The sequence below is a fragment of the Drosophila arizonae genome, chromosome 3, assembly GCF_054131065.1.
Source record: "Drosophila arizonae isolate 15081-1271.41 chromosome 3, UAZ_ARI_1.0, whole genome shotgun sequence".
NCBI lineage: Eukaryota > Metazoa > Arthropoda > Insecta > Diptera > Drosophilidae > Drosophila > Drosophila arizonae.
The window spans coordinates 15,257,663-15,282,411 of NC_142923.1; the positions used below are offsets into that span (position 1 = coordinate 15,257,663).

Genomic DNA, 24,749 nt, shown 5'->3' on the forward strand with positions numbered 1-24,749 from the left:
ATAATATAAATGTCATTTTTATATAACCAAATCTTTTGTTTTCATTACTGTTAATCACCATGAATGCCAAAGAGAAACTTTTTATGATTGCCTCTTTTTTTTATGTCACTGTCTGATCCTTCGACTTAATTGTTTGTTTATGCACTTTAAATTTCAACAGCTGTCAATAAAGAGTCGAATATGTACTTGCAGTTGCTGCTTCATAAGGAATTGTCTGTAAAAAAAAAAAAAAAAAAAAACAAAGAAAAAAATCAATTTGCGTATCGCCTGATTGGATATATGCAAATGTGAAGCCAAAAATGCGGAATGAAGCCATCAAAATCGAATTGAAGTTGAGTTTAAGAAACGTTGGCTCAAATATGGCAATATCTCCACAACGATGCGCCGCACAAGGAGAAACAATTTGAGCATTCTTTTATTTTCTCTCATGTTTTTAAACTTTATTGATGCTTCATGTCAATTCGCCAGCTCCGCAAAGCGAAAACTTAATTAAAAAGTCCAATGGCAGGCAAACCGGGGGAACAAAAAACAATAAGATGTGAAGAAGAGGCAATCCTTTTTGGGGCCACTTAATTAAAATCACAAAAGGCGCAGAGTTATGTAAAATTAACGAATTTTTGTGTATATATATTGTATTATTTGATCATTTTGTTGTTGAGTCTCTTTTTTCTTTTTCTTCTTCATCTTTTGTTTTTTCGTGAATATTTGTGAATGGAGCGTTTGTTTCATTCAGCAGCAGATGAGCCGAAGAAGAAAATGAAAGGCAATCAGTTAGAGCAGGCTGAAAGCAAGAGATAAACAGACAATAAATATAAGGTCGGCCCTTTTGCGGCGCATTACAAAATGTATGTTGGTATATTTTCTTCGTTTTCTTGTATTTCTTCATGTTATTTGTTGTTTGCGAGGCACAAAGAGGCCACACAGCGACAGTGGTTAAAGAAAAACGCATTTCAAGAGTTTCCCATGGCGGCACACACACACACATATACACACGCACACACACACGCATACAAAATGGAGCCGCAACAGTTAACAAAGTTGGCAGCGCAGTCAATGCGGCGAATGCGTAATACGGCTGCCTGCTGCTCTGCCACTGGTTTTCAGCACTCACGCATACACATTGAAAGTCACACACATACGCACACACACACACACACGCAGATAGATTGGCGCATGTGAGCGAGAGACAGTCGAGAAACGGGTTAAGGGCAGGCAACTGACAGCTGAGCGCCAGCAGCGACGCGAACGCGGCTGCCATTGGCCGCCCAAAAGCGCCACAAGGCAACGCCCACTTAACAACTGAGCATACGTTTACCTCTGTGTGTGTGTGCGAGTATGCGAATGTGTGTGTAAAAGAAAGTTGGTTGCGTTGCACAGCAGCTAGATGACAGCCGACAGCTGCATAACAGAGATGGAACTATACAAGCGTATTTAGCAGAGCGCAAGCGAGAGCGAGTTAGAGGTAGACACACAGAGCGCTTTTTGGGGCAGCTACTGAGCTTTAGCATATAATTTGTGTGTTTGCGCACGCTCTTAATTAAAATGTAAGTCTTTCTGTTGGCAAACGAAGGCGCATTTAGGCTTAATTAACAGACCAGCACGCACGCACGTAACGCCCCAGCGTTGAGCTCACAAAAAGAAAAAAAAAAGAACTTAACTCACCTGCTTTGCTCTCGCGCACACACACTCACGCGCACACATACACGTTCAAATTAACACACGCATACAGCGTCACTCAGTGCTCTCATCCAATCAGAGCACGTTGCGCTCACTCAAACTCGTTTTGCGCTCAATTGTGCTAGAGCGAGACAGTGCAGAGACAATTGAATGCAAGCAGCGAACAGCGAAAGGCGAACAGCACCACCACGAGCAGAAGCAGCAGCAGCAGCAGCAGCAGAAGCTGTTTTATGCTCTTGTTGTTGTTGTTGCGCCGCTCAACTGTTTCAACACAGGCAGCTGTTAAACCCATCAAGCTGAAGTTTCGATCGTAACTTTGCAGTTGACTCTCGCGCACAGAAGCGTTCGGAAGTGAAATATATTTTATTAATAATATTAGCAGTCGATCTGTGCGAGCTTTCTGAGCTTACAAGCTTTGAATCGTGTAAACCCCGTCGCCGTCTGGCAAATTGCAAAAGTGAACGAAATTCGAAAAGGTGAACAGACGACGGAACAACTGCAATCAAATTGTATTTGATTTGTTTCTTCGCTGGCAAATACGCATTTGCATTGGGTTTTGCGGACTAAAAGGTAAGCAGTCGCCATTTTGTTAGTTGTTGCCATTTTGTGGCTACTGTTGAAAGCTACCGCAGTTACGCAGCAGCAAAAACGACATGAAGAAAAAAAAATAAGAAGAAGACGAACAACACCGCAACAAATACGGCGCGCACAAAACTCGCATAGACTGTGCGGCAGATAGACAGAGACGGAGATAGAGAGTGAGAGCAAGTGCGCTTTGAGCGCTACTCGTCTTGCGCATGCGCAGTAGCCGAAGCTTATAAGAACTTGCTTCGGCTTCTGGTCTTGAGCTTCTCCTTCGTGTCACGAATGCGTCTTCGGCTTCGGCTTTCGCGTTCGTGCTTGACCAGTTAGAAAGAAGAGCTAGGCAGAGCTGCTGCTGCGGCTATGGCTGCTGGCGTGGCTGCTGCTGTTGCTGTGGCACTACAGTAGTCCGATGACTCACACACACATACACACACGCACACACATTTACATACACATACACATTCACTACTGTATTGAGCCGCACTCAAGGCACACACACACATACACAGAGCCACACATCGAACGCCTCGGTCTTTTGGTCTTGACTGCGTCGTCGCCGCTTCCTCAACTTGGCAGCAGCGACGCGAGCAGCACAGCAGCAGCAGCAGCTCTCGGCAGCAGCAGCAGCAGAGTTGACTACTATTTCTTTCAGTTATTAGTAGCATTCATTCATTCAACTTTGTGCCGCGCAAGCGTGCGTAGTTCCTCAGTTCCTTCGCGTGTACCTACCAAGCAAAAAGCAAGAAGCAAAAAAAAATTAAATTAAATAATCATCATAATAATAAAACCGATCTACATTGTGATTCCATATATACACACACAGATAATCATATATACATAAGCCGTTGTGCTACGTGACCTTAATTCATTCGTCGCCTGACACCAGTCGCCAATCGTTGTCGTCGCGTTAATTCCAGTGATTAGCAGCTGCAGCTACCAACATTTTGTCGTATTTCCCATTGGGTAAGTTTTGCCTATACGACTGCGCAGTTACGCAAGCGTCGCCATTGCTATGGCCCTGGCTGCGCAGCTAGCGTCGATTCGGCTGCACCTAGGCGGCGGCGTCGCACAGTAGCCAGTAGGCAGCGTTGGCGCTTATGTTATTTTTGTTCTGTTCTCTTCTCTTTATTCTCCGTTGCTGTTGTTGCTGTTGCTGTTGTTGTGTATGTGTTTGCTTGGCTACCAGTTTTACGCGCTTTCATTGGCCCAAGCCAAATGTGCGTGAGAGCCGTTCGATGTGTGAGTGTCTTTGCGTGTGCAAGAGCGTGAGAGTTGAAAGAAATGGTTTGTCAATGGCGTGCGTTAAGCTTTTTTGCCTGCGTATTAAACTGCCACAAAATGGCGAGCATAACAGAATTTCTAATAAGCCAATTGCACACATCTTATTACATCAGCAAATCAAAGCAATCTATATTTATATTTTCTACATATGTATTACATTACATTTTATCTCATTTATTATAATTCGAATATAAGAATTGGAATTGTAAATTGTACATTGAGCTTGCTTCGAGCTGGTTTCTCTTAAGCTATCATGATTTTAATCGTGTGCCGACGGCATTTTTTCAACATGAGCTTATGAGACCTTAGGTCCGCTTCAGTCAGTTGTAAGTCCATGAGTCAGCACTACTTGGACGACTTCTTATAAACGATGAAGGTCTGTGCGAGGTTAATAAAACTTGCCAAACGTATCATATACATAGACAATGCGACTCACAACCGCAAATGACTTGTTGCCAAAGATCATCAAATTAATTTTGGCTTAAACTAAGCTCTGACTCACGCACCAAGCTTAGCATTTTCAAGCTTAGCTGAATGAGTCGCCAAATTTTAACAAGCTGGTACACTTTTACTATTTATATATTTTTGTGTATATATTTATATATACATATTATATATTTATGTATATATCTATCTACATAGAGGTGCAATTGTGCTCAGCAGGAAATGTCTGAGAGTGAGTGACCTCGTCCTTTTTTCTTCCTTTGGGACCACACGCTGCGTGCCATCAATTAGGCACAAATTAGTTAAACGTACGATCTAGCAGGCATTTTGCACCTTTCACGTGGGTGTCTTAGGCTGTGGTTGTTGCCCAAGCTGCACAACTGTCTGTCCGTCTGTCTGTCATAACCGATCACGCAACGCATTCGAACGCATCTAGTTCGCGTTTGACGCGGTGCGTGTTTTCCCACAGGAAAAAGAGAAGGAAAAAAACTAGACATTTGTCTTTCGGTCAGCACTTGAAAGATCCTTTTGTGGTTAGGTGTTGTCTCCCTTGCTTCAGTCTCAGTTGTGTCCAGTTTCGCGCGCCCCGCACCCTTGCATTGTTCTCTCATTCTTTGGACTACTTGAGGCACGGTGTCTAATTGTTGTTGCTGTTGCTGTTGTTGTGTGGCTGGGGTTTTAATTTTCTTGAGAATTCTGCGCCATTAGCACAATTAGATTCGTATCAAATCGTTTCGGTGCCTTTGTCCTTTACATTTTTTATATGGCCTGAGCCGTGCGGCTTATTGTCATTTTTTCCACATTTTCGGAATGTAATTTTTAATGACACCTTGCCAACTCACCTTGTCCGCCTCCAAAAGAACTCAAAAAAGGGCCACATTGGTAAGTGTGGTAATCGCTTTTGACCATGTCAGCTACGCTGGCCCTTAACAGTGTGCGACGTGTGTGTCACTCCGCTGTCTGTCCGTCTGGCTGGCTGTCTGTCTTCCCTTCTTCGTGCCTTTTAGTTTTTTAGGTCCTGGCAGCCTTATCGGCGTATACCGCTACACATTATCGCTGGGCCGGGGTGTTAAACTGTAACTTTTCGGATTTTGGCTTCGTGGAAAGGCGCTGGCGCGCACACACACACCCTCGCACACACACACACACACACACACTCACATGCACACTTGCCAAACGATTTAGATACAGATTCAGATACGTTGCCTTTCTGTCTCTCTCTCTCTCTCTCTCTGTATCTCGCTCTCCCTTTCTCTCTGTGTCTGTTTGTTGCCATTTTTGGTGCAAATCTAATTTCACGCAGTATTAACGCCTTTCGCATGCCCTTCACAAGCTGCTGCATCTTCACTTTAACATCTGAAGTCTGAGTTTCACGCTGTGTCTTGATCTTTTACTACATACACACACGCACTCCCTCTCTCTCTTTCTTATATATCTCGACTCTCTGCATGCCTTAGACCTCTCGTTGTGCTGTGTGTACAAAACACTAATTATTTTCAGTGCGGATTAATGGGATTAACTGCATCTTGTACAACACTTTATTATACAATATTTTGGCCAGTTTCAATGTCTGCTTAAGCGCTTATGCGTGCATGTGTGTCTGTGCGTGTGCGTGTGGTCTGTTGACTGTGCTCAAGCTAATACTAAGCGGCTTTGGTTAGAATATCAAATGCCAAACAGCAACAGTTGGCAAACAGCCAACGGATTATGCAAACACAAATTCACAGTGGCTGCGGAGAGAAAAGATCTATCTTCTTATTCATGTATTGCTGATATTTATATGGGAATTCTCACAAAAGAATAATGTTATAGATTTAGGGCGTAAACAGAGTTTAGTCCCAAGTAAAAGCATAATATTGAGCGATGAGGAAAAATTTCCGTGTGACTTTAAAAATTTTCAAATATTTTATATATTTTATAAATTTAAAAGCAAAATTTGTTAATATTAATTTTTGCAATATTTTTAAATATTATTTTAGAATTTTTACAAAATATTTTATCAATTTAAATTTTAGATCTTTTGTGTATTTCAAATATTTTTTTTCCATTCAAATTTAACTCGAAATACTTTTGATTCGTTAAGATCACTTTGTTATGCTTAAAAATCGCTACTTAATAGTGTCTCTGCTTTGTAGATGCACTTTTGATAAGCTAAATGAATTCAAAATGATTTATTTATAAACAGTTAGTTCTATACATTTATAGCTGATCTTTCGCTGTGAGCAGGTTTTAAATTGTTTATAAACAACAATGAGACATTTAAAATGAGCCATTTGCTTAAATAAGAACAAACTAGAACAACGCCTGTTGGTACTTCAGCTTACCAACAAAATATCTTGTATTTATCAAAAGTCTCTAGAGATTCCTGAAGAGTTAAACTTACTATGTATGCAGTCAATTAAGCCAAATTCAAATTAAATTTGTTTCAATTTATCTCATTCATAACAAAAATGGAATACCATCAGCAATTACATTTATAAAGCATATAAATATTTCCGAATCAGATAAATATATCAGTAAGCCGAAACATCTCTTGCATAAGTCGACTGCATTCATTGAGTTTGCCTCCCCTCAATGGTTTTCCAATAAATAAGCTGTAACACTTCTTCTTCCCCTTCACGTCGTGTGTTTGTTGTTGTTCTTTGGTTTACGCATTCATCTGGCTGGCTCATCTGTCAAGTTAAATAAAGTTGAAAAGCTTAGGCGCAGTCGTAAGCCGTGGCTAATGCTGCTCCAGTTAGGCCCACGCCAAATGCCGTCGACAAAAGCATGGCCCAAAGGCAAAAAGCCAAAAAGCATAGCCAAAGGCCAGAGCGAGCTCAACAGACAGACAGAGAGACAGAGGGACAGAGGAATAGAGGGACGGACGCCGCTTCCTCCAGCGCATCCACAACGAATCCCATGGCCTTATGCAGGCGCCCTGTGTCGCATGATTAACGGCGTTAAAATGCCAATGTGACGCCACATTGTGTACACAAATTAACATGGACTTGGACTACGACTTGCTCGCTACCTCGCTCCCTCTCCATCTCTTTCTCACACGGTGTCTCTCTGTCGCACTCTTTCTAAGAGCTGGCGATCAGCGACCTGAACGTCAGTGTTATAATTTGAATATGTTTAGTGGGCATTAATGTTATAATGACAATAACTACGTAGCGTCTGCGTCTGGTGCAGCACCCGCTGTGACTTTTGCCTTTTGTTGTCAACGTTGTGGCCCCCAAAGCCCCAAAAAGCAACAAAGCCACTTTATTTGTCTTCCTCTTGCAGCCAAACTCCAGCTGCGCGCACCCAACAAAATCAAAGAAAACGAAAAGAAAAAAAAAAAAAAAAAAACAACAACAAGAACAACAACAACAAAATAAATAAAAATGAAAATAAAACTCATATAAATATCGAAATCGGGGCTTGCCGAGAGACGTTGTCGCTACCAGTCAGCGCAGGCTTTTGTTTGCACAGAGATCTTCGAATCCGAATCCGAATCCGAACTCCCATTCCAAAAACTCCAAGAATGTATGGCATAACATTAAGGGACTGACGCGTATTTATATACATATTCATATGCATATATCCAAAAACCAAAATAAAAAAAAAAATAATGTTATCCAGCGGCGCCGAAATGACAAAAATAAAATTACATAAAAAATAACAGTTGTTAACTACCGCGCAGGATCCCAAAAGAAAGAAGCAGCAGGCATTGAGATCCGTTGAATATAACCAAAAACAAAATCATCGGGCATAAATTTGAGGCGCTGTTTCGGCCCAGGCGCCAATTAAAAATAAACTTGTTACAGCGCCACTTTAATGAAGCGACTAAAATATGGCAACTGAATGCGGCAAGGTGACGTCGTAAAGGCATAAACACCACTCCGAGTGAGTTTGTGACGCCTTTCAGCATCTTTATAGCGCCCATAACCATAGACGGCCATAGTGGCCTATGTGAACTGGGCCGTCGCTATGGCTATGATTATTAACTTTTCATGTATGCTCTTTATAGAGCAGTTAGAGCATTGCACTGCATAATTTTACACTATTGCAACCGTATAAACATATCATATATCATATGCCACTCTCAAGTGAGGCTTTACTACTTTAATCTACTTTACTCTACTACTTTAATCTATATAGAATTATATGAATAATTGAGGATAAGTATATATTGGGCACATGTTTCTGCATACTTTATGTAATTGCTAATAGATTTGGGGATTTTTACTGCTTTGATGTCGTCTGACCTCTTTGAACTCAGCTATGTATTAGCTGAGTTATAATCTTTAAACTTGATATAAGGTATTTTTTGATAGCAAATTTCCTGTTATGCACAAACCTTGAAGCATATTATAAAGACACTTAATATAAAGAATATAAGCAATAGAATAAATTCAAAGTTTTAATTTAATTATTTAATTGATAGTCAACACAGAGACTTAGCTATAGTGAGTTTTAACGTCATCATGAGTGTCTATAATTATTTCACCTAGAGGAACTCAGTTGTTAGAGCAGCAATAATTTTTAAATTTGGTATTCCAATTCTTTTTCATAGAAGACTTTTTTATTGCGATAATCAATATAATCGTAACGCATATTTTTGTATTTCCCCGAAATTCCCTATTGAAATAAATGTTTACTATAATAAAACAATCAAACAATTGGAAAGATCAAATCTCTCGTTAAAAATTTTTAAACAAAAAAATTACATATTAAATTATATTTTACTGAAGTGTTAAGAAGCTTGTATAACGAATAAATAGGTTATCCTCGAGCTGATTTCAACTGAATTCAGGTCAAGCTGTAACTATTTATGGATTTCGTATTTTAATTTCAACATTGCGCGGGCAACTAATTGAACAATTGTGTTGCGGAAGTACAGTCGGCGACAGCAGTGACGGCTGACTGGTTGGCGAAAATAAGAAACTAAAAAATAAATAAGAAGAAGCAGAAAGCAAGTCAGTGTTGTCGTTTAAGACAAATTATAAGCGAAGGTTAGCAACTGAAGCTGGGCGGCTGGTGATTTGTAAATGTCAACACCAAGTTCGAGTTCCACTTGCGTATGGGGGCTAGCGGTTGAGGTGGCTTTAATGACTCATTTTCAATTTCATGTTGCGTGATTTAAGTTGACAACTTGTTGTTGTCGAGATGTTTTTTTTTGTTTTTTTTTTTTTTTTTCTTTTTGCTTTTTGTTATTGTTGTGGTATTTTTGCTCAAATTTATTGGCACATAAAAGATGTCGCAGGCGTTGCTAACTTTATTTAACTTTGTTTCTTCTCTCTCTCTCCCTCTCCGTGTCTGTGTTTTTAGGTGTTTGCCTTAAAGTGTGCCATAAACTAAAAGGCAACGGCAGCAGCGGCAGCTGGAAATACGGCCCACCCAATACGCCTACAACAACAACAACAACAGCAGCAACAGCAACCACTGCGAAGCTAGCACACGGAGAAATCACAACAACGCCAACAGCCAACGAGCAGCGAGCGTGTGACAGTTGACAAAAAAAAAAGAGGAGAAGAGGAAAAAACCAACTTAAAGAGGAAAAGAAAAGAAAAAGCATTGCCACACATACAGCAAATAACTGTTATCTGCCATAGCAATAGAGATAGCGATTACGCTTTGAGTACCGTTAACAGCGTCAAGCATTGCGCTCATTGCACACAGAGCAAAGCTCAAAGCTTTCCAAACACAACCCCACTCAGCGCAGCGCGAGCACTCACTGAGTGCAAGAGATCGAGCACACACAATCAACCAGAGCGAGCGAGAGCGACACTGTGAGTGTGTGTGAGTGCAAGACAAAGAGAGAGCGATTGCAAGAGAGCAGACAGCAGCAGCAGAGAGTGAGTGTGTGTCGTCGGCAGCGACGCCAACTGAACGAAAAACTTCACCCACTGATTGTGCGAGCACTGAGCGCGCGCGCGTCGCACGTAGGCAAAAAAAAGAGGAAAAAAAACAACGAAAAGAGGGGAAAATATATCGTCTGTCAAAATGTTTGCTGTAATGCGAATCGACAACGATGACTGCCGGTCGGATTTCCGTCGCAAGATGCGTCCGAAGTGTGAGTTCATTTGCAAGTATTGCCAGCGGCGTTTCACCAAGCCCTACAATCTGATGATACACGAGCGCACGCACAAATCCCCAGAGATAACATATTCCTGTGAGGTCTGTGGCAAGTACTTCAAGCAACGTGATAATCTGCGTCAGCACAGGTGAGTTCAACACAGATATACAACATATATAGTCTATATTCTAGTATAAATATTCAAACTCAAGTTGTACATAAATACACACACACACACACACACACACACATATGCATAGGTAAAGCTGCTATTTTTGTTGGTTCTTTTAAAAAGTGCATGAAAAAAAGGAAAAAACTAAAAATTTAAATCGTTTTTGGTGTTGGTTAGCATTACAATGTACATATAGATTTATATCTGTCTGATATATATGGAGGTGTTATTTGTTTGTTATCTTGTCAAAGCTTTGTTTATATTATGACACTCTAGAAGAGATATTTTCAGCTTAGCAAAAAAGTACCTTGATAAGTTTAGCAGAAATCAACGGATTCCCAGTTTTTATTACATTTAAATTCTAGTCACGGAATTAATATTAATGTGAAATTATCTACTAGGCACTTCGATAAGCTACAATTGAAATGATGTTTACTTAGTAAATTATTTAGTCATACTTTTTATGAAGAAGCCTAACTAAAATGTTCGGTAGTTATTAGTTGAAAGAAAATTATAGCTATTGGAAATAAAAAAGCTCAATTAATCTAAAACTGTTTTTATAGCTTGTGTATGTAGAATATATAATAGAATATATAAGATATACAGCATTTATTTTCAGCATATTCTATAATATACACATATTTTATGTATTGTATAGTGGGCATTATTAAATGCTACAGCAGGAAAAGAAAATATAAAAAGATATATGCAGGTATATATAACTCCATTCTAGTCTTCAGTTTTGTTTTTGCAAATGCAAATGAACATATTTATATACGAAAATATATGTACATAAATATCTACTGTATAGTCTGTAGTCTTAAATATCACATAGAAAAAGCATAAACATACACCCACACACACACACACACACATATTGCACCATAAACACACAAGAAAATGTGTTCTGCTTAATTATTGGATAAGTTATATGCAAATATAAATATATATTTATGGATATATGTATTTGTTCTACTATTTATCACAACACGTCTCTTTTTTACATCACCTTTTATTTGTTTTCTCTATTTTCTCTTCTATTTGTAGATGTAGTCAGTGTGTTTGGCGATAAGCTAAAATATCATAAATACAATATATATAAATGAAAAAAAAAAGAAAAAAAAAAAAAAAACAATACACAGCAATATACAATATATATATAAACGAAAAACAACAGCTGATATCTAGCACCGCAGCACCAACAGCAAACAACAACAAATGCACGCAATATTACAAAATAATAAGAAAACTAAATGGAAACTTTTTGGGCCACTGTCATACACATAGAGTTATCGATAGCTGCTGGTAATCGGTAATCGGCAGCTCGAAAGCAGCAACAGCAAGCACCAACGCCCACCGACCCACCCTCATGCACCGCACACACACAGACACCAGCACACGCACAAGCACATGCACACGCAAAGCACACACACGCATATCACACACACACACACACTCAGCTTTGATGCAGCATCAGCAGCAGCAACAACTACAGCAGCGGCAGCAGCAACATTCGCATCGGAATGCAATCGGGTGTTGGTATTCGATAATTCGCTTTTGGTTTGGCTGTTCATTTTGTCTTCTTAAATATTTAAATTAATTGGTTCTGCCACGCCCACCCAAAAATGTTGCGCAGGCGCAGCAGCAACAACAACAACAACAACAACCATATCCACAACAGCAGCAACAACAACAACAACCATTTACAATAATCTTTGCAGAAATTTACACATGAATACCTGTGGGCGTGCGTACAACAAATAAAACAACAAGCAACATGTCACATGCCACGAGCAGCACATGCAACACATGCAACATGCAACATGCCTCAGCAAGATTGCGAGAGTTTTGCTTTGCTTATGGAAAGCACAATTAAGCTTGAGCTTTTTGTGCTTTCGTCCAGCCAACAGCAAAGCAACAACTCTTGCAACATAGCCACATCAATCCCATGCATCAATCAGACAAACAATCTATCAATCAATCAATCACTCAATCAATCCATATGCAATCACAGCTGCAATTTCTTGCCTTATAACTCGGAACTTGTGCGATTCTCTCGCTATTCATATTAATAATACAGTTAATTACAATTTAATAATAATAATTAAAACAAAAACAAATTCATAAATTCTAAGTATTTTTTATTTTGAATTCGCAAACACGTTGAAAATGTATTACATAAATTTCATAATAATAAAATAAATAATAATAATAATAAGAAAAAAAAAAACTATTAAACTAAATAATAATATAAATGCATTGTTTTGTTTAAGTTTATTAATTAAAAATACAACAAAAAATTTAAAGAAACAAATTAAAAAATTTTAATTTTCCCATACAAAATAATTTCTTTGCAATAAGATTGTAAATGTTTTGCTATTTAAAATAATAAAATAAATAAAGAGAAAAATTTCGAAAATACAAAAAAAAAGAAAAGAAGAAAACCCAGATGAGAAATCATACGCAATATGTATTACATGCAGCGTGCCACGCCCACAAAGAGGGCATTGCTTGCGTGCAAATAAAACTAAATAATAATAATAATGAATAATGAATAATGCATAATAATAATGGTAACAATAATTATAATAATATTCTATTTTAATGTTTTAATATGTATGATGAATTTTTGTTTTTATTTTGGCATTTGTGTGGTAAAGACAAGAAAACAATAAGTAAATAAATAAACATATTTATACAATGTAAAATCGACTTTCAATTGTTTTTCATTCTGTTAACTGTTTATTTTGACAGCATTGGGCAAAGATGGGAAAGATACTTATAATATATATTACTATTATAATTTTTTAAAATTTTTGATATATTTGGCCTTGTAGTTAAAATAAAACTAATTATTTTTTTTTTTATTATTTAAGATTAAAGGAGAACTTCAGTGAGATTGGGAGAGAAAGATATTTTAAGGTAGAGCAATAATCATAAAGAGAGAGAGAGAGAGAGAGAGAGAGAGAAAGAGAGAGAGAGAGAGAGAGAGGGAGAGAGATAGAGAGGGAGACAGAGAGTATTGCGTGTGATTATGACAGATAAATAGAGTGAGGAAGAAAAATAAATTGAATGAAAGAGACAGAGAGATATCATGCGCGTGCAAGCAAATGAAAGACAGCCTCAGAGATATACAACATGCATATTTTTACTCTTTTCAAGACTTACATCAATTAAAAACGAATGTATTTATTCCATAAAGCTTTTAAATATTCAATTAGAATATGTTGACACAGATCAATATATCCATGGCATATCCATGGGCATGTAACCATATACATATTCATTCTAAATATTTGTCACTCGAATATTCTCACTATTTCAGCGACAGCTCATATAAATGTTCTATTACACTCACGTTCACACACACAGAGATACGTCTGTTTGTCTGCTATTATATAAGACATCTATTAAGCTAAACGATTAGTTAAACGAGAGAACGTGCTGTTTGCTTGTATATATTCAAATGATTGACTGATTACCCAATGCATTTATGGATGTACATGACATGACTCTGCTTCTGTGAGCTAACTGCAATGCTCAGCTCGAACTGCAGTCATCCTCCATCTCTCTCTCTAGACACATAAATAATATTTAATTTAAGTATAGATAAATATAGTGGGAAATGCAAGCTAAGGCCGTGGGCTGCAAACAAATGTAAATTGGCTTTTGAATTGACAGATATATATTTTATTTTATTGGTTTTTATGAAACTTATAGATTTTAAATATTTGTATATGTATGTATATAAGTGTAAAACTAATTTTATAATCATTGGAGAAATAAAAAAAAAACCTATATTATTTTTTTAAATAATTTTTTTATTTATTTATGTATTTTATTTGCAATCAATCTTAAAATTCAAATAAATTTAATCATATTGCCAACAACATTAAGAATTATTATTATTATTTTTTTGAATTAATTATTTTATTATTATCTTTTATTTTTATTTTATACAGACAATAAATTTAAAATGTTTATAATCTGTTTCCTATTTTCGTTTATTCATTATTTCTTTTTACATTATTTTCACCCACAATTTTTGTGTTTCTTTTCAACTAGATTATATAATATACTAAGAATTATATTTAAATGAGCTCAATTTATAGAATAATATAGAATCAAGAAATAATAGAAAATCAAGATTATTTTTATATCTTGTATAGAAAATATTGCAAAATAAAAAATTCCAAATTTATTCTCATTCAATGTCTCATTCATTCCAAGTTAGTAAACTTTTTTTTGTCACTGATTATGTATATGAAAAATAGTGGTTATTTCATCAATCAATTAGCCTCAAGTGATTGACTGAATGTAAAATTGTCTAAAATCGAGTTATTGTGCTCAAAACGATATCAATTTCTCATCCCGAGAGATGAATCACTTGTCCTGGCTAAACAAAAATGTGGCCAGATGTTGGATACATTAGAGCAGAGGGCAAGGCCAGATTCCAGCTGTGAGTGTGTGTCTGCTACATCATATGTCTTGGGTATTTGCCGCATTTCGTATTGCGTATTTGCTGTCATTATCACGAGCATTTGCCCCTAGACACACATCATTAGGTGCACCATTAGGTGGGCAGCCCCTCACCGGCCCCAAGTGGGTGCCGCACGCTGCCTTTGTCGGCGTCAAGTGAGCCCCACGCGTGCAGCGACCCTTTTAACAAATTAGTGCGCAGTGCTGGGGAAAATTTGTTCACATTGCAGGCGTAGGGTGTCCGTGCGTCATAAATCATCGGGGCCAAAGAGTGTGCCACACGCTGCGCTTCGTGTTAATTAAATATTGACTATGTTTTGATAAGCCGTAGCATTGCCGCATTTAATTTTCCCCGAGAGGGAAACGAAGAGAAACAAGTAAATGAAATAAAATAAAATTTAAATGTTGCACGCGGCAGGATGCGCCACTCGGCGGCCGGATAATGAAAGCGTTTCCAAATGCGAAACGAATGCTGGGCCAGCTACTGTGGCGAGTGTGCGCGTTGGCCAGGATGCAGCCGCATGTGGTCCGCTGTGGAGGCACGTGTGGTTTTCCAGTTAACCGCGCTCCGCTCGCCACTGAGCCGCTTCCTGCTGCTGCCCGTTGCCGTCCGTTGCTGTCCGTTGCTGCGTTTGGTATTAAAACTAAACTGTTTCCACCTACCCGCAAAAAGGACGACAACTGGCGCAGTTTGACTTCTGCAAATACACAGACTGAGAGCATCTACCTCTCGCCCGTTGGCCAAATCGGCTGCAGCGTCTGCGCTGCGTGCTGCGTGCTGCGTTTTTGGCCACCACCCGCGGCTTTTGTTGGCTTAGACGCAGCCCTCAATCTGAGCGCTTCGGCGACTCCCTCTCATTGCCTACACCGCCCACCCACTCTCAGCCGGACTCAGCTCTTATCAATCGCGGCCATCAGAGCGGGCATTGTTGCTGCTGCGGCTGCTGTTGCTGCTGCTGCTGCTGCTGATTCAACACTTCGGTAGCGCAATCTTCATTTCCGCCTTTGGCCTGGCTGCACATTTCTCTTGGCCAAGTGATTCATGCGCCAGTTTGGCCAACTGCTTGCTGCAGCCACATCATAAAAACGTTAAATAGTCGTCAAGAGTCTTGCTCTTAGTTGCTTTACTAACTCTGATTTCAGTCATCCCCGTGCGACTTTCTAAGCAGCGGCCTTCGCTTAAATCTCATCGGTTTGCGGCCGTGCAACGACAATATTTGGCCACAGGTTAACAGGTTTCAATTGCCCATCCTCAAGGTGCGACGGCGTCTCAGAGACTGCGACGGCGACGACGACGTCGACGACGACTCACACCTGAAGCGACGTCGTCTAACACTCATTAGATGTCATTTGCTGATAAACGCTTTCGAATACCCTAACCCAAAAACGGGTAGCTTCATTGGTTAAAGAGGTTTATTATTTATTTTATCACTCATTCTCTGTTCTGACTTGGACTTCATGGACTTCAATGATCATCAATTAGTCGATCACTAAATCAGTCAGTCAATCAGTCAGTAGGTCAATCAGTCGACTACTTGACTCAGTCAGTTAGTCAAACACTCAGTTAGTTAATCAGTTGAGTAGTCAATCAGTCAGTTTATCAATCAGTTAAGCAGTCAATGAATTATTCAATCAGTCAATTTATTAGCTTTCATTCAGTCAGTCAGCGCGTTAATCATTCGAGAATCCAATCAATCGCCAATCAGTCAACAGCCTAGTCAGTCAGTCAATCAGTCTGTCCATCATTTAGTTAATCAGTCAACCAATCAATTAGTCATTATTATGTATACAGTCTTTTTCTCAGTGAATCAATTATTTCAGTTCATCTCATATCAGTCCATCCGCATGTCAATCCGTAACTCAAATAGTTATTCAATCAGTCAATAAATCAATGCAGATCAGGAAACTATATAATCTCTATAATATTATTTTCCTTTCCTTTCACCCATTCGTAGAGCATTTGCTAGTCGTCATTGCCGCAAGGCTCATTAATTCCATTTAATTTATACGTAATATCTGACAGAGGCAAAACTCCAACTCAGAGGCTGAGACGCGTCTGGATTGCCTGGCGGCCGTCAGGCATGGCATCACATGGCATGGCCCATGCTGGATGAGATACAATCTGGGCGACGTATTGGAATGCTCCACCTTGTTGTCAACACGTAGCATCGCATAATTTTACTTTTACTGTTAAGAGACGACGCATCTGTCCGCGCGCTCTGTCGTCATTGTTGGACTGGGAGCCGCTCCTGTGCCGCTGTGGGTTGCAATTAAAAAAGCTCAACTACTACTACCACAAAAAAAAACTGAAAAAAAAATACAGTACAGAGAGTCAAAGCCCCAAACAGATGCCAGACACTAAGAAGTGGGCAACTGGCACCAGCTCCAGAGCTCGAGAGCGCGGCACGTACAACGTGCGGCTATTTGTCTGCTTTGTTGTTGTTGCTGCTGCTGCTGCTGCGGTTGCTGCTGTGGCTGTTGTTGTTGCTGTTGCTGTTGCTGGCATTGTGACTGGCCAAAGATTTGTGGGCCAAAGCCAAAAACAAAATAAAACACTGGCAGACAAACGGTTCGGCATGGCTCGGTACGGTCGGAACGGTGCTGCATGCCCGCTGCCTGTCGCTTTTAATCTAGCAAAGCAATCGTTGAATGCCACTAAACTTTTCACCACAACTTATATCAATTGTCGTCCAATGTACGACGTCAACGCGCCTCTGATATATTGGATCTAAAAGTGATCGTAATCGCAAAGCGGAGCAAGCCAGGACCAGACCAACTGTCTGAAACTCTGGCTCTGGCACAGTCTCAGTCTCAGTGCCACAGCCTTAGCCTTAGCATCAGCCTCAGCTTCAGCTGCAGCTCCAATTCTGAATCTCGACTCTGTAGCCTGTCTCTCTCCCTCTGTGTGTGCCAACAGTTAAGGGACCAATTTGTCCTCGACGGCGGCTATCACAAATTTCAACATGATCGCGACTGCATCGGGCTGCACCGTGGCATTCACATTACACTAGGCCAACCTTCATGGAAATAGACGGGGGAATTTTCCAAGGAATTTCAATGGCATTTTTATCGATTTTTAAAGAACTTATCAATCGAGCTCGCATGTCGTATGGAGCCTATGGCAATAAAACGAATTTCCACATTTCTTATTTTTTAGAGCATTTTTAATATATTAAGTAGCCTAAATGCATTACAAAGCTAGCTATTTATATAGTTTCAAAAATTTAATTACTAAATTTATTACTCTTATTAGACAATTATAAAGTGCAAGCTATTTAACATTGCATTAACAGCTCAGGCTTTAAAATGTAATAGTGATTTAACACAGGTTTTACATTTCATTGAGTTAACTGAAATAAAAACACTTTTGGTATATATGCATTAGTGCGATTTTTCATACACTTTCTGACTCTCATATCCAAATTAAGGCACTCAACGGAAGTGAAGCCGAATGGAGCCGAATGGAGTCGAAGTCTCGTACTTAGAGAGAAATCGAGTGAGAGCAACTGGAATTTACGGTTTATGATTTTCAACTTTTGAATTTACAAATTTAATATAAATCTTTACAAAATTAATTAAATTAAAGTATGTACGTGCGTATATTAATATATGTATATATATGAAGTAGTATGAAACCAGTTTAGTTGATATCTAAATTAAAATAACTCAAGCATTATGACATATTTATAAGAGCTTTTCTTATAATGCATTTCGAAAACTTGAACTCCAAGCTCAATTTATAACACAAATTTATGCACATATATTCTTTTTAAATTATGTTATTTATTTTTATTTTTATTTTTGCCTTTTAGCTTTTTGCAAATTGACTTTGTCGCATTCGGTTTTTATTTATTTATTTATTTTTTTTTCAACATTAAATTGATTTTCCATTAAGTTTATATATAACATTTAAATGCAACCTTTAGTCTAGTTTTCAGAGACAACTTAATTTATTTTTAGTGGTTCCCAAGCAACGTCTGATTAATTGTTATTTAATGCAGCCATTGAAAACAATGATTAATAAAGTATGTTTTATTAAAATATATATTTTTAAGATCTTCTACTTGTTTACCTTCTCACAAATACATTTGTTTATCATTTGTTAGCAATCAAATGTTGAATCAGACACATTAAATATATGTTTACTTAAATGTATATACATATATATAATTGTTACTATATGCAAAGCATGTCAATATGATCTCTTCTTATCTATCTATATATAATTCATAAGCTTTATCTGATTATCATATTATGTTCCCTGATTTAGCCACAGTGTAATTTTAGCTGGCGCAATGCTGTTGCCCAGTGTACCTCGGCTCAGCTGTCCCTGACCCAGCGCTGCGCTGGCCTGCAGCTGGCAGTCCCAGTCCCAGTCCCAGTCCCAGTCGCGCTGTCCGGTTGTCCGGCTGTTCAGTGGTTGCCTTCTGATCCGCCTTCCGAGTTTGCATTAATTTATGAAGTGATGATGACAAGTGGGATAACGGGGTCATTTCGCGCTTAATGTCGCCAACACGTAAAATGATTTGCATCGAAGCGAGCAGCAAGCTCGAAAGAGAGCCCCAATGCCAGTTGCCCGATGCTCAATCCCGCGTAACTTTAGAGCCTGTCGCTAGGCTGACGTAGAGACTAGGGATTGTGCCGGGCCGCCGCCTGCTACCCAGCTGCAGAGATCCTCAGCGAGGACTTATCGCTGCCGCCCGATCATAACAACACATTTTAAAGGGCTTAAGAGGCGGCGGTCGACGAGGCGTCTTTGTTGCTCTCGCTGCTGATGTTGCTGTTGTTGCTGTTGCTGTTGTTGTTGTCGGTTGCAGCCGAAGCTGACATAAGCGGACCGCAAACGTGACAGCTCACTTCATTCAGCTGACAGTTTGGGGGCTTTCTACTTATAGCTGGAGTTGTCTCTGGGCAATTGCTTCAATATTATTCCTAATTTGGCACTTAGGTGCGTCGATCGTGCTCTGCAATGGGATACTCCGAATGGGCATCTTATTTATATTTCTCTTATTTCTGTATTTCTGGACTGTTCTTCTTCTCTCGTTCATTTCTGTTTTTTGGTCAACTGTGGTCTGCCGGTCTTTGCGCCGTGTGCGTTGACATAAATCAAGCGACTTCCAACTTTTATCACGATCTCCTAAATAAGGCGATGCGGCTCTGCAATCCGCTTCATACATTACACGCCGCCGTCGCAATCGCTAAGTAAGCTATCATCAGGCTACGTTCCCAACCAGGCGATTCGCTCTGTCACTGTGGGCCAGCCAGTGTCAACCAGAGGTCCACTCGGATCTGGTCTGGTCAGCCCGGTCAGCAGCAGATCCTCTCATCTCTCTGCTGCTGCGACTGTTCCGGCTGCTGCTGCTGCTGCTGCCGTTGCTGCCTCGTAAAATGCGTGTGCGCTCCGCGCGCGCCTCTTAATGACAGCTTGAGGCTGCGGTCAGCTCTGCAGTTGCCTTACCTTTGCCCTAGCAGAGGATCATATGGCTATCTCAGCATGTTTGCTACCAGCACCAAGTGGGGAGCTGGAATGTGGGTAAGTTTTGGGGGATAAGTGGATTTGGTAGATTGTGGGTGTAGACAAAGAATTGTGGAAAGTTAGCTATCATAGTTGAAGACTTTTATTCAATGAATTTAAATTTCTCTTCCAACAGGCTGTCATATATACTTTTAAAGAGTTGGAAATGTCTCTATCACACCTGACTTACTGTCAGCTATATATTTGAAGCTTAAGTATAACTAGAGCATACCTTACATATGAAGCTATATCAGTTTTCAGGCTAATGCATATACGTATATGCTTATATGTATATAGTTGATAAAAAATTTCTCAATAAATAAACTACTATATTGAAATTCGGTATATAAATATATTTTTTAATATTTGAAATATTTTATGAAACTTTATACGTTAAATATGAAAAATTATATAGTAATAAAATAATATTAAAATATTTGTATAATATGTATAAACTTTATTATTACTCTATTATATTACAATATATTTTTTTATTATTATTATTTGCATACAAAATATCAGTTTTAATTTAAAGTATTTTTTATAAGACAAATTTGTTTAGAAACTTAAAATTAATAAGTAGTTTAAAACCTTTAATTGACCAAAAAATATTTACAAATATTTAAAATTAACGGTTTTTATGATATTTTATTTTAAATAGCTTTAGTATATTTTCAAAATTGATCTATGCAATATTTTACTAACTTGTATATATTATATAATATTACATAATTTTAATACTATGTGCCTATTCTTTTTTTCCAATTTGAAACGCACCTCAATGCATTTTATTATTGATGTACCTGATTAACATAAAATACCCTATTACAAAAGACGATATACAATTGACTTTTACAATTGTTTAGATCTGAGCTGTGGTCGCCCTTCCATAAAGTGTATTTGATGTTTCGTAGTGTGAAAATTAGAGTTTTCTTGCTTGTTTTCCGCTGCTTGCCGGCCGCTGTGGTGAATTGTTCAGTGAGTTTTAGCAAATGCGATTAAAATGTCACAGAAAAAGAGAGAGGGAGAGAGAGAGAGGGAAAGAGAAAGAGAGATAGACGGCTGCGTGTGAAGCAAATGTGGCACAAATGTTGTTCGCCGTCTGTCAACGGGCCGTGAAGGCGCAGACTCTAGGCATGTTAGCCAATCCCTCCAGGCCCCCCTTCACCAGAGACACACAAACACACACACATACCGCACACCGCTCCACCCTGTTACCCCGCTGAACAGTGTAAATTGTAAATGTCTGGGGCGGCGGCAAGCCTTGCATGTTGCGCTGTGCACGAGGACCAGAGGCTCAGCCAGAGGCTCTTTGCATAATGATGACATTCCGCTGCGTATTTGATTAAGAATTTTGACAGGCGACATAGTGTCGCTTTGATGGCCACCCAGGCCAGCCATATCCAATGTCAGAGTCCCGATCCCCAGCGTCCAGCGAGTCGTCTTGTCTTGTCGTTTTAATCAACAGCGCTGATCAATAACAATCAACATGTTTGCTGATCATTTCGCCCAGACAGCAGACCCGCAGCTCCTGCTCCCTCACTGCCTCGCCCTTTCGTTTGTAGGTGGCGTTTTCTGTCTTCTTCTCCTGTGTCTTTTTTGAGTCACTTTGCGGTGCATTCCTTTTAATGGTTTGATTGATGGCTGGCAGCTCTGCTGATCGGGCTGCCTTGAATTTGTCAGCAAATTTGTCAGCCACAGGGGGACGCCAAGCAAAAGTTTGACACAGCGCTAACTGGTTTTTCTGCTATTTAGGGAATCGCGCATAAACTGGGGTTTTTTCTTATGTACATATATATATTTTTAAGGCTTACTGAATCACTGGCCAAAGCATTTTCGCGGAATGCGGCGAAAGTGAGTGCATGACGACCTGGCGTAGTCACGTGGAAAGTTGTTCCAACTCTCTGGGAAAACTGCCCCATAGAACTGAGCTGGAGGATGATTCAAGGAATGCATAGAAAAACATTGTAAGCTACTACATTAGTATATTTAAGTTAATTAGCTACGGTATAATTTTATTTTAAGCATATCAATATGAATGCCATGCGGAATATAGTTTTCTATGTCAAGCAAGGCTTTGTTTATTTATGTGATGAGTGAAGAGGTACACCCGGAAGGATGTGGACGAAGAACTGGAACCAGTGATATATGTTCAAGACACTCATAAAACACAAATAGAATGCTATTCGAATTTTAAGTCTCTTCTGCGTGCCGAAGTAAAAAAGTCAAGTCTTCAGCTCCAGTTGAAAGGAAATGACAGGCAGGCTGAGAAATAGAAAATCATATGAATACTGTTACCCATGGATAAATATATACATATATTTTAAGAATTTATAAACGATTACTTAACTTTGTATTAGTGTAAATACGTTAAATAAATATCTTTATCTATATTTAAAATTTATTTATAAACATATTTCTAATATTTCATACTTTTTGATTAGTTTCAGCTACGCATAATTATTTAAAGTTTATTTGGATTTTGAACGAGCTAATAAGCGATACATTATTTTCTATAAATTTGTTAGTCTTATTGATCTGCAGTGTGGACGAAGCTGCAACCAAGAAAATGAAGAGTTTAGCTTTAATACTTTTGAGCTATGCGTATTTCTTAGTTTCCAATGTTCTATCCCTTGATCGTAAGTATGCTGGTAAAATGTTTTGTTTCTCTATCTAAGGTCAAGTTTTTCTAGCCCGCTGTTTTGCAACACCGAGTCTAAATGATGATGTGCACAGACCGGAAAAGAAAAGGCAATGGTATTTCAAATTTGAAGAGAATGTGTGCATTTCGTTCAATTGGATTGCCACTTCGCCAAGTGGCGTCGAAAATCGTTTTCCAACAAAAGCCGACTGCTTGCAAAGGTGCAAGTATTAGTCAAAATCGGAATTGTAAATACAATTTTTATTAAATATATAATATAATTTATAAATTAGAATTTATAATACATGTGCCCGTCATTCAAGAAAAGATGAGAGTGTCTGAGGAAATACAATGAATTACAGCTAAATATTTTGCGTATATTTGATTAGTGAAGAAAAGGAAGCGAACTCCAAATTTAGAAGTATCCAGCCTTATAGAAATTGCGATGCTTGAAAATATCAATACAATATATTGACTTTGGTTACAATTCCATCACAGAACTATATTATATTTTTTGCGGATCTTTGATAATAGTCTAAACTAATTTGTCTGGCAAGCAGTTGAAGCTGAATTGAAGCAGTTGCTAATGATTGGCTTATAGCCAGGATTGCGACCACACATTATACTAACCATAGCCTTAGATCGGAATTGAACTGAGCTACGCCCACAACAGATCAGAGCAGATCAGAGGAGATCGGGGCAGATCATAAGAGATCACTAGAGATCATGTCGCTGGAGCATTGCCAAATCTGGACAAGGCCAAAGATAATTTGCAACAATTTGCGTCGCCCCAAAAGAAGTCGAGCAGCGCACAAAAGGCGAACACAAAATGTTGTTTAATAATTTAATTTGCCACAATTTAGCAACGTTTATCAAAATCAAGAGCCATATAGAAAGTCTGAGGAGCTGACTGTCTATGGAGGTAGGGCAAATATGTGCTATGTATGTCTAACCACGATGACGATGACGATGACGAGTCAGAAAACCTAAACTGAAACTGAAACTGAAACCGAAACTGAAAACGAAACGCGATGGGATTGAAAAGTCGGATTACCGCGCAGATAAACGGCTACCTAAGTGAACGGCATGCAGGAACGTGATCAGCCCAATTTTAACGCCCATCCAAAATCGACGATGCTACCAGAACGACGCACAGAGTGCGAGAGAGAGAGAGAGAGAGAGAGAGAGAGAGAGAGAGTGAGTGAGAGAGAGGGGGAAGAGTAAGAGGTATCCAAGTCGAACCATTTCTACGAAATGTGGTGGGCGCAGAGTCCGTCATTTGGTCAGCGTGCGAGTGCAGCCTATTATTAAATTGTCAAAAGGTCGAGAAATATTGTATGTGTACGCAGTAAGCAGCCCGTGTCTGTGTGTGTGTGTGTGTGTGTGTGTGTGTGTAGTCTCAGCGATTTGTGAACCCTTGCCAGGGTCAGCTCGGGCCCTGGCAGCGTCTGCCATAACCAAGTGGAACGGCAACTCCACCTCCTCCAAGGTTTGCTCGTCTACGACGACGCGCGTATCAGAAGCAAATCGAGCTAATTGGGGCAACGGGGCAGCATTTACGTGCTGCAAGGGGCGTGGGGAGGGGGCGCTGCACATTAAGACAATATGGTCTGGCTGCGATCCTGCCTGCCTGCCTACAACATTTTGTTTATTTTGTGTTTTAGGCCGTGTGAATTTTCAAAGGCTCAGGGCTAAAAAAAAAAAAAAAAACCAGCAACTGTCGAAATTCCAAGCGGGGTCCAGCGCCTGGCCTCGCTCTAGGGTTTAGCCAGAGCCAGAACCAGAGCCAGAGCCAGAGCCATCGGGGCACAGCTCTCGCGCTCTCGATTAGCGTCGTCTGCTGCCGCTTCTGCCGTTGCCGTTGCCGCCGCCGCTGAGCAAATGGTGGGCGTATCGCGGCATTTATTACAGC

At 39.3% G+C, this 24,749-nt stretch overlaps 1 protein-coding gene and 2 long non-coding RNA genes across 4 annotated transcripts; 2 read left to right on the forward strand and 1 right to left on the reverse strand.

Annotated features, from left to right (window-relative positions):
- The first annotated feature begins 1,887 nt into the window (after positions 1-1,887).
- On the forward strand, positions 1,888-11,337 carry drm (odd-skipped family member drumstick). Of its 2 annotated transcripts, none has more exons than XM_089463891.1 (3): positions 1,888-2,247; positions 9,283-10,178; positions 11,250-11,337. In XM_089463891.1, the coding sequence occupies exons 2-3, from the start codon at positions 9,958-9,960 to the stop codon at positions 11,272-11,274; spliced, it is 246 nt and encodes an 81-aa protein (XP_089320017.1). In that variant the 5' UTR covers positions 1,888-2,247; positions 9,283-9,957; the 3' UTR covers positions 11,275-11,337. The 2 variants fall into 2 exon arrangements, with proteins under 2 accessions (XP_089320017.1, XP_017858696.1); XM_018003207.2 differs by lacking the exon at positions 1,888-2,247 and adding an exon at positions 2,608-3,225.
- A 9,487-nt stretch (positions 11,338-20,824) lies between these two features.
- LOC149269721 (uncharacterized) lies at positions 20,825-22,629 on the reverse strand. The gene is made up of 2 exons (XR_016269295.1): positions 22,011-22,629; positions 20,825-21,943 (listed from the first exon to the last, which is right to left on the reverse strand). It is a non-coding gene; the product is annotated as an uncharacterized LOC149269721 (long non-coding RNA).
- LOC149269722 (uncharacterized) lies at positions 21,897-23,204 on the forward strand. Its single transcript, XR_016269294.1, has 2 exons — positions 21,897-22,835; positions 22,890-23,204. It is a non-coding gene; the product is annotated as an uncharacterized LOC149269722 (long non-coding RNA).
- Positions 23,205-24,749: the final 1,545 nt, after the last annotated feature.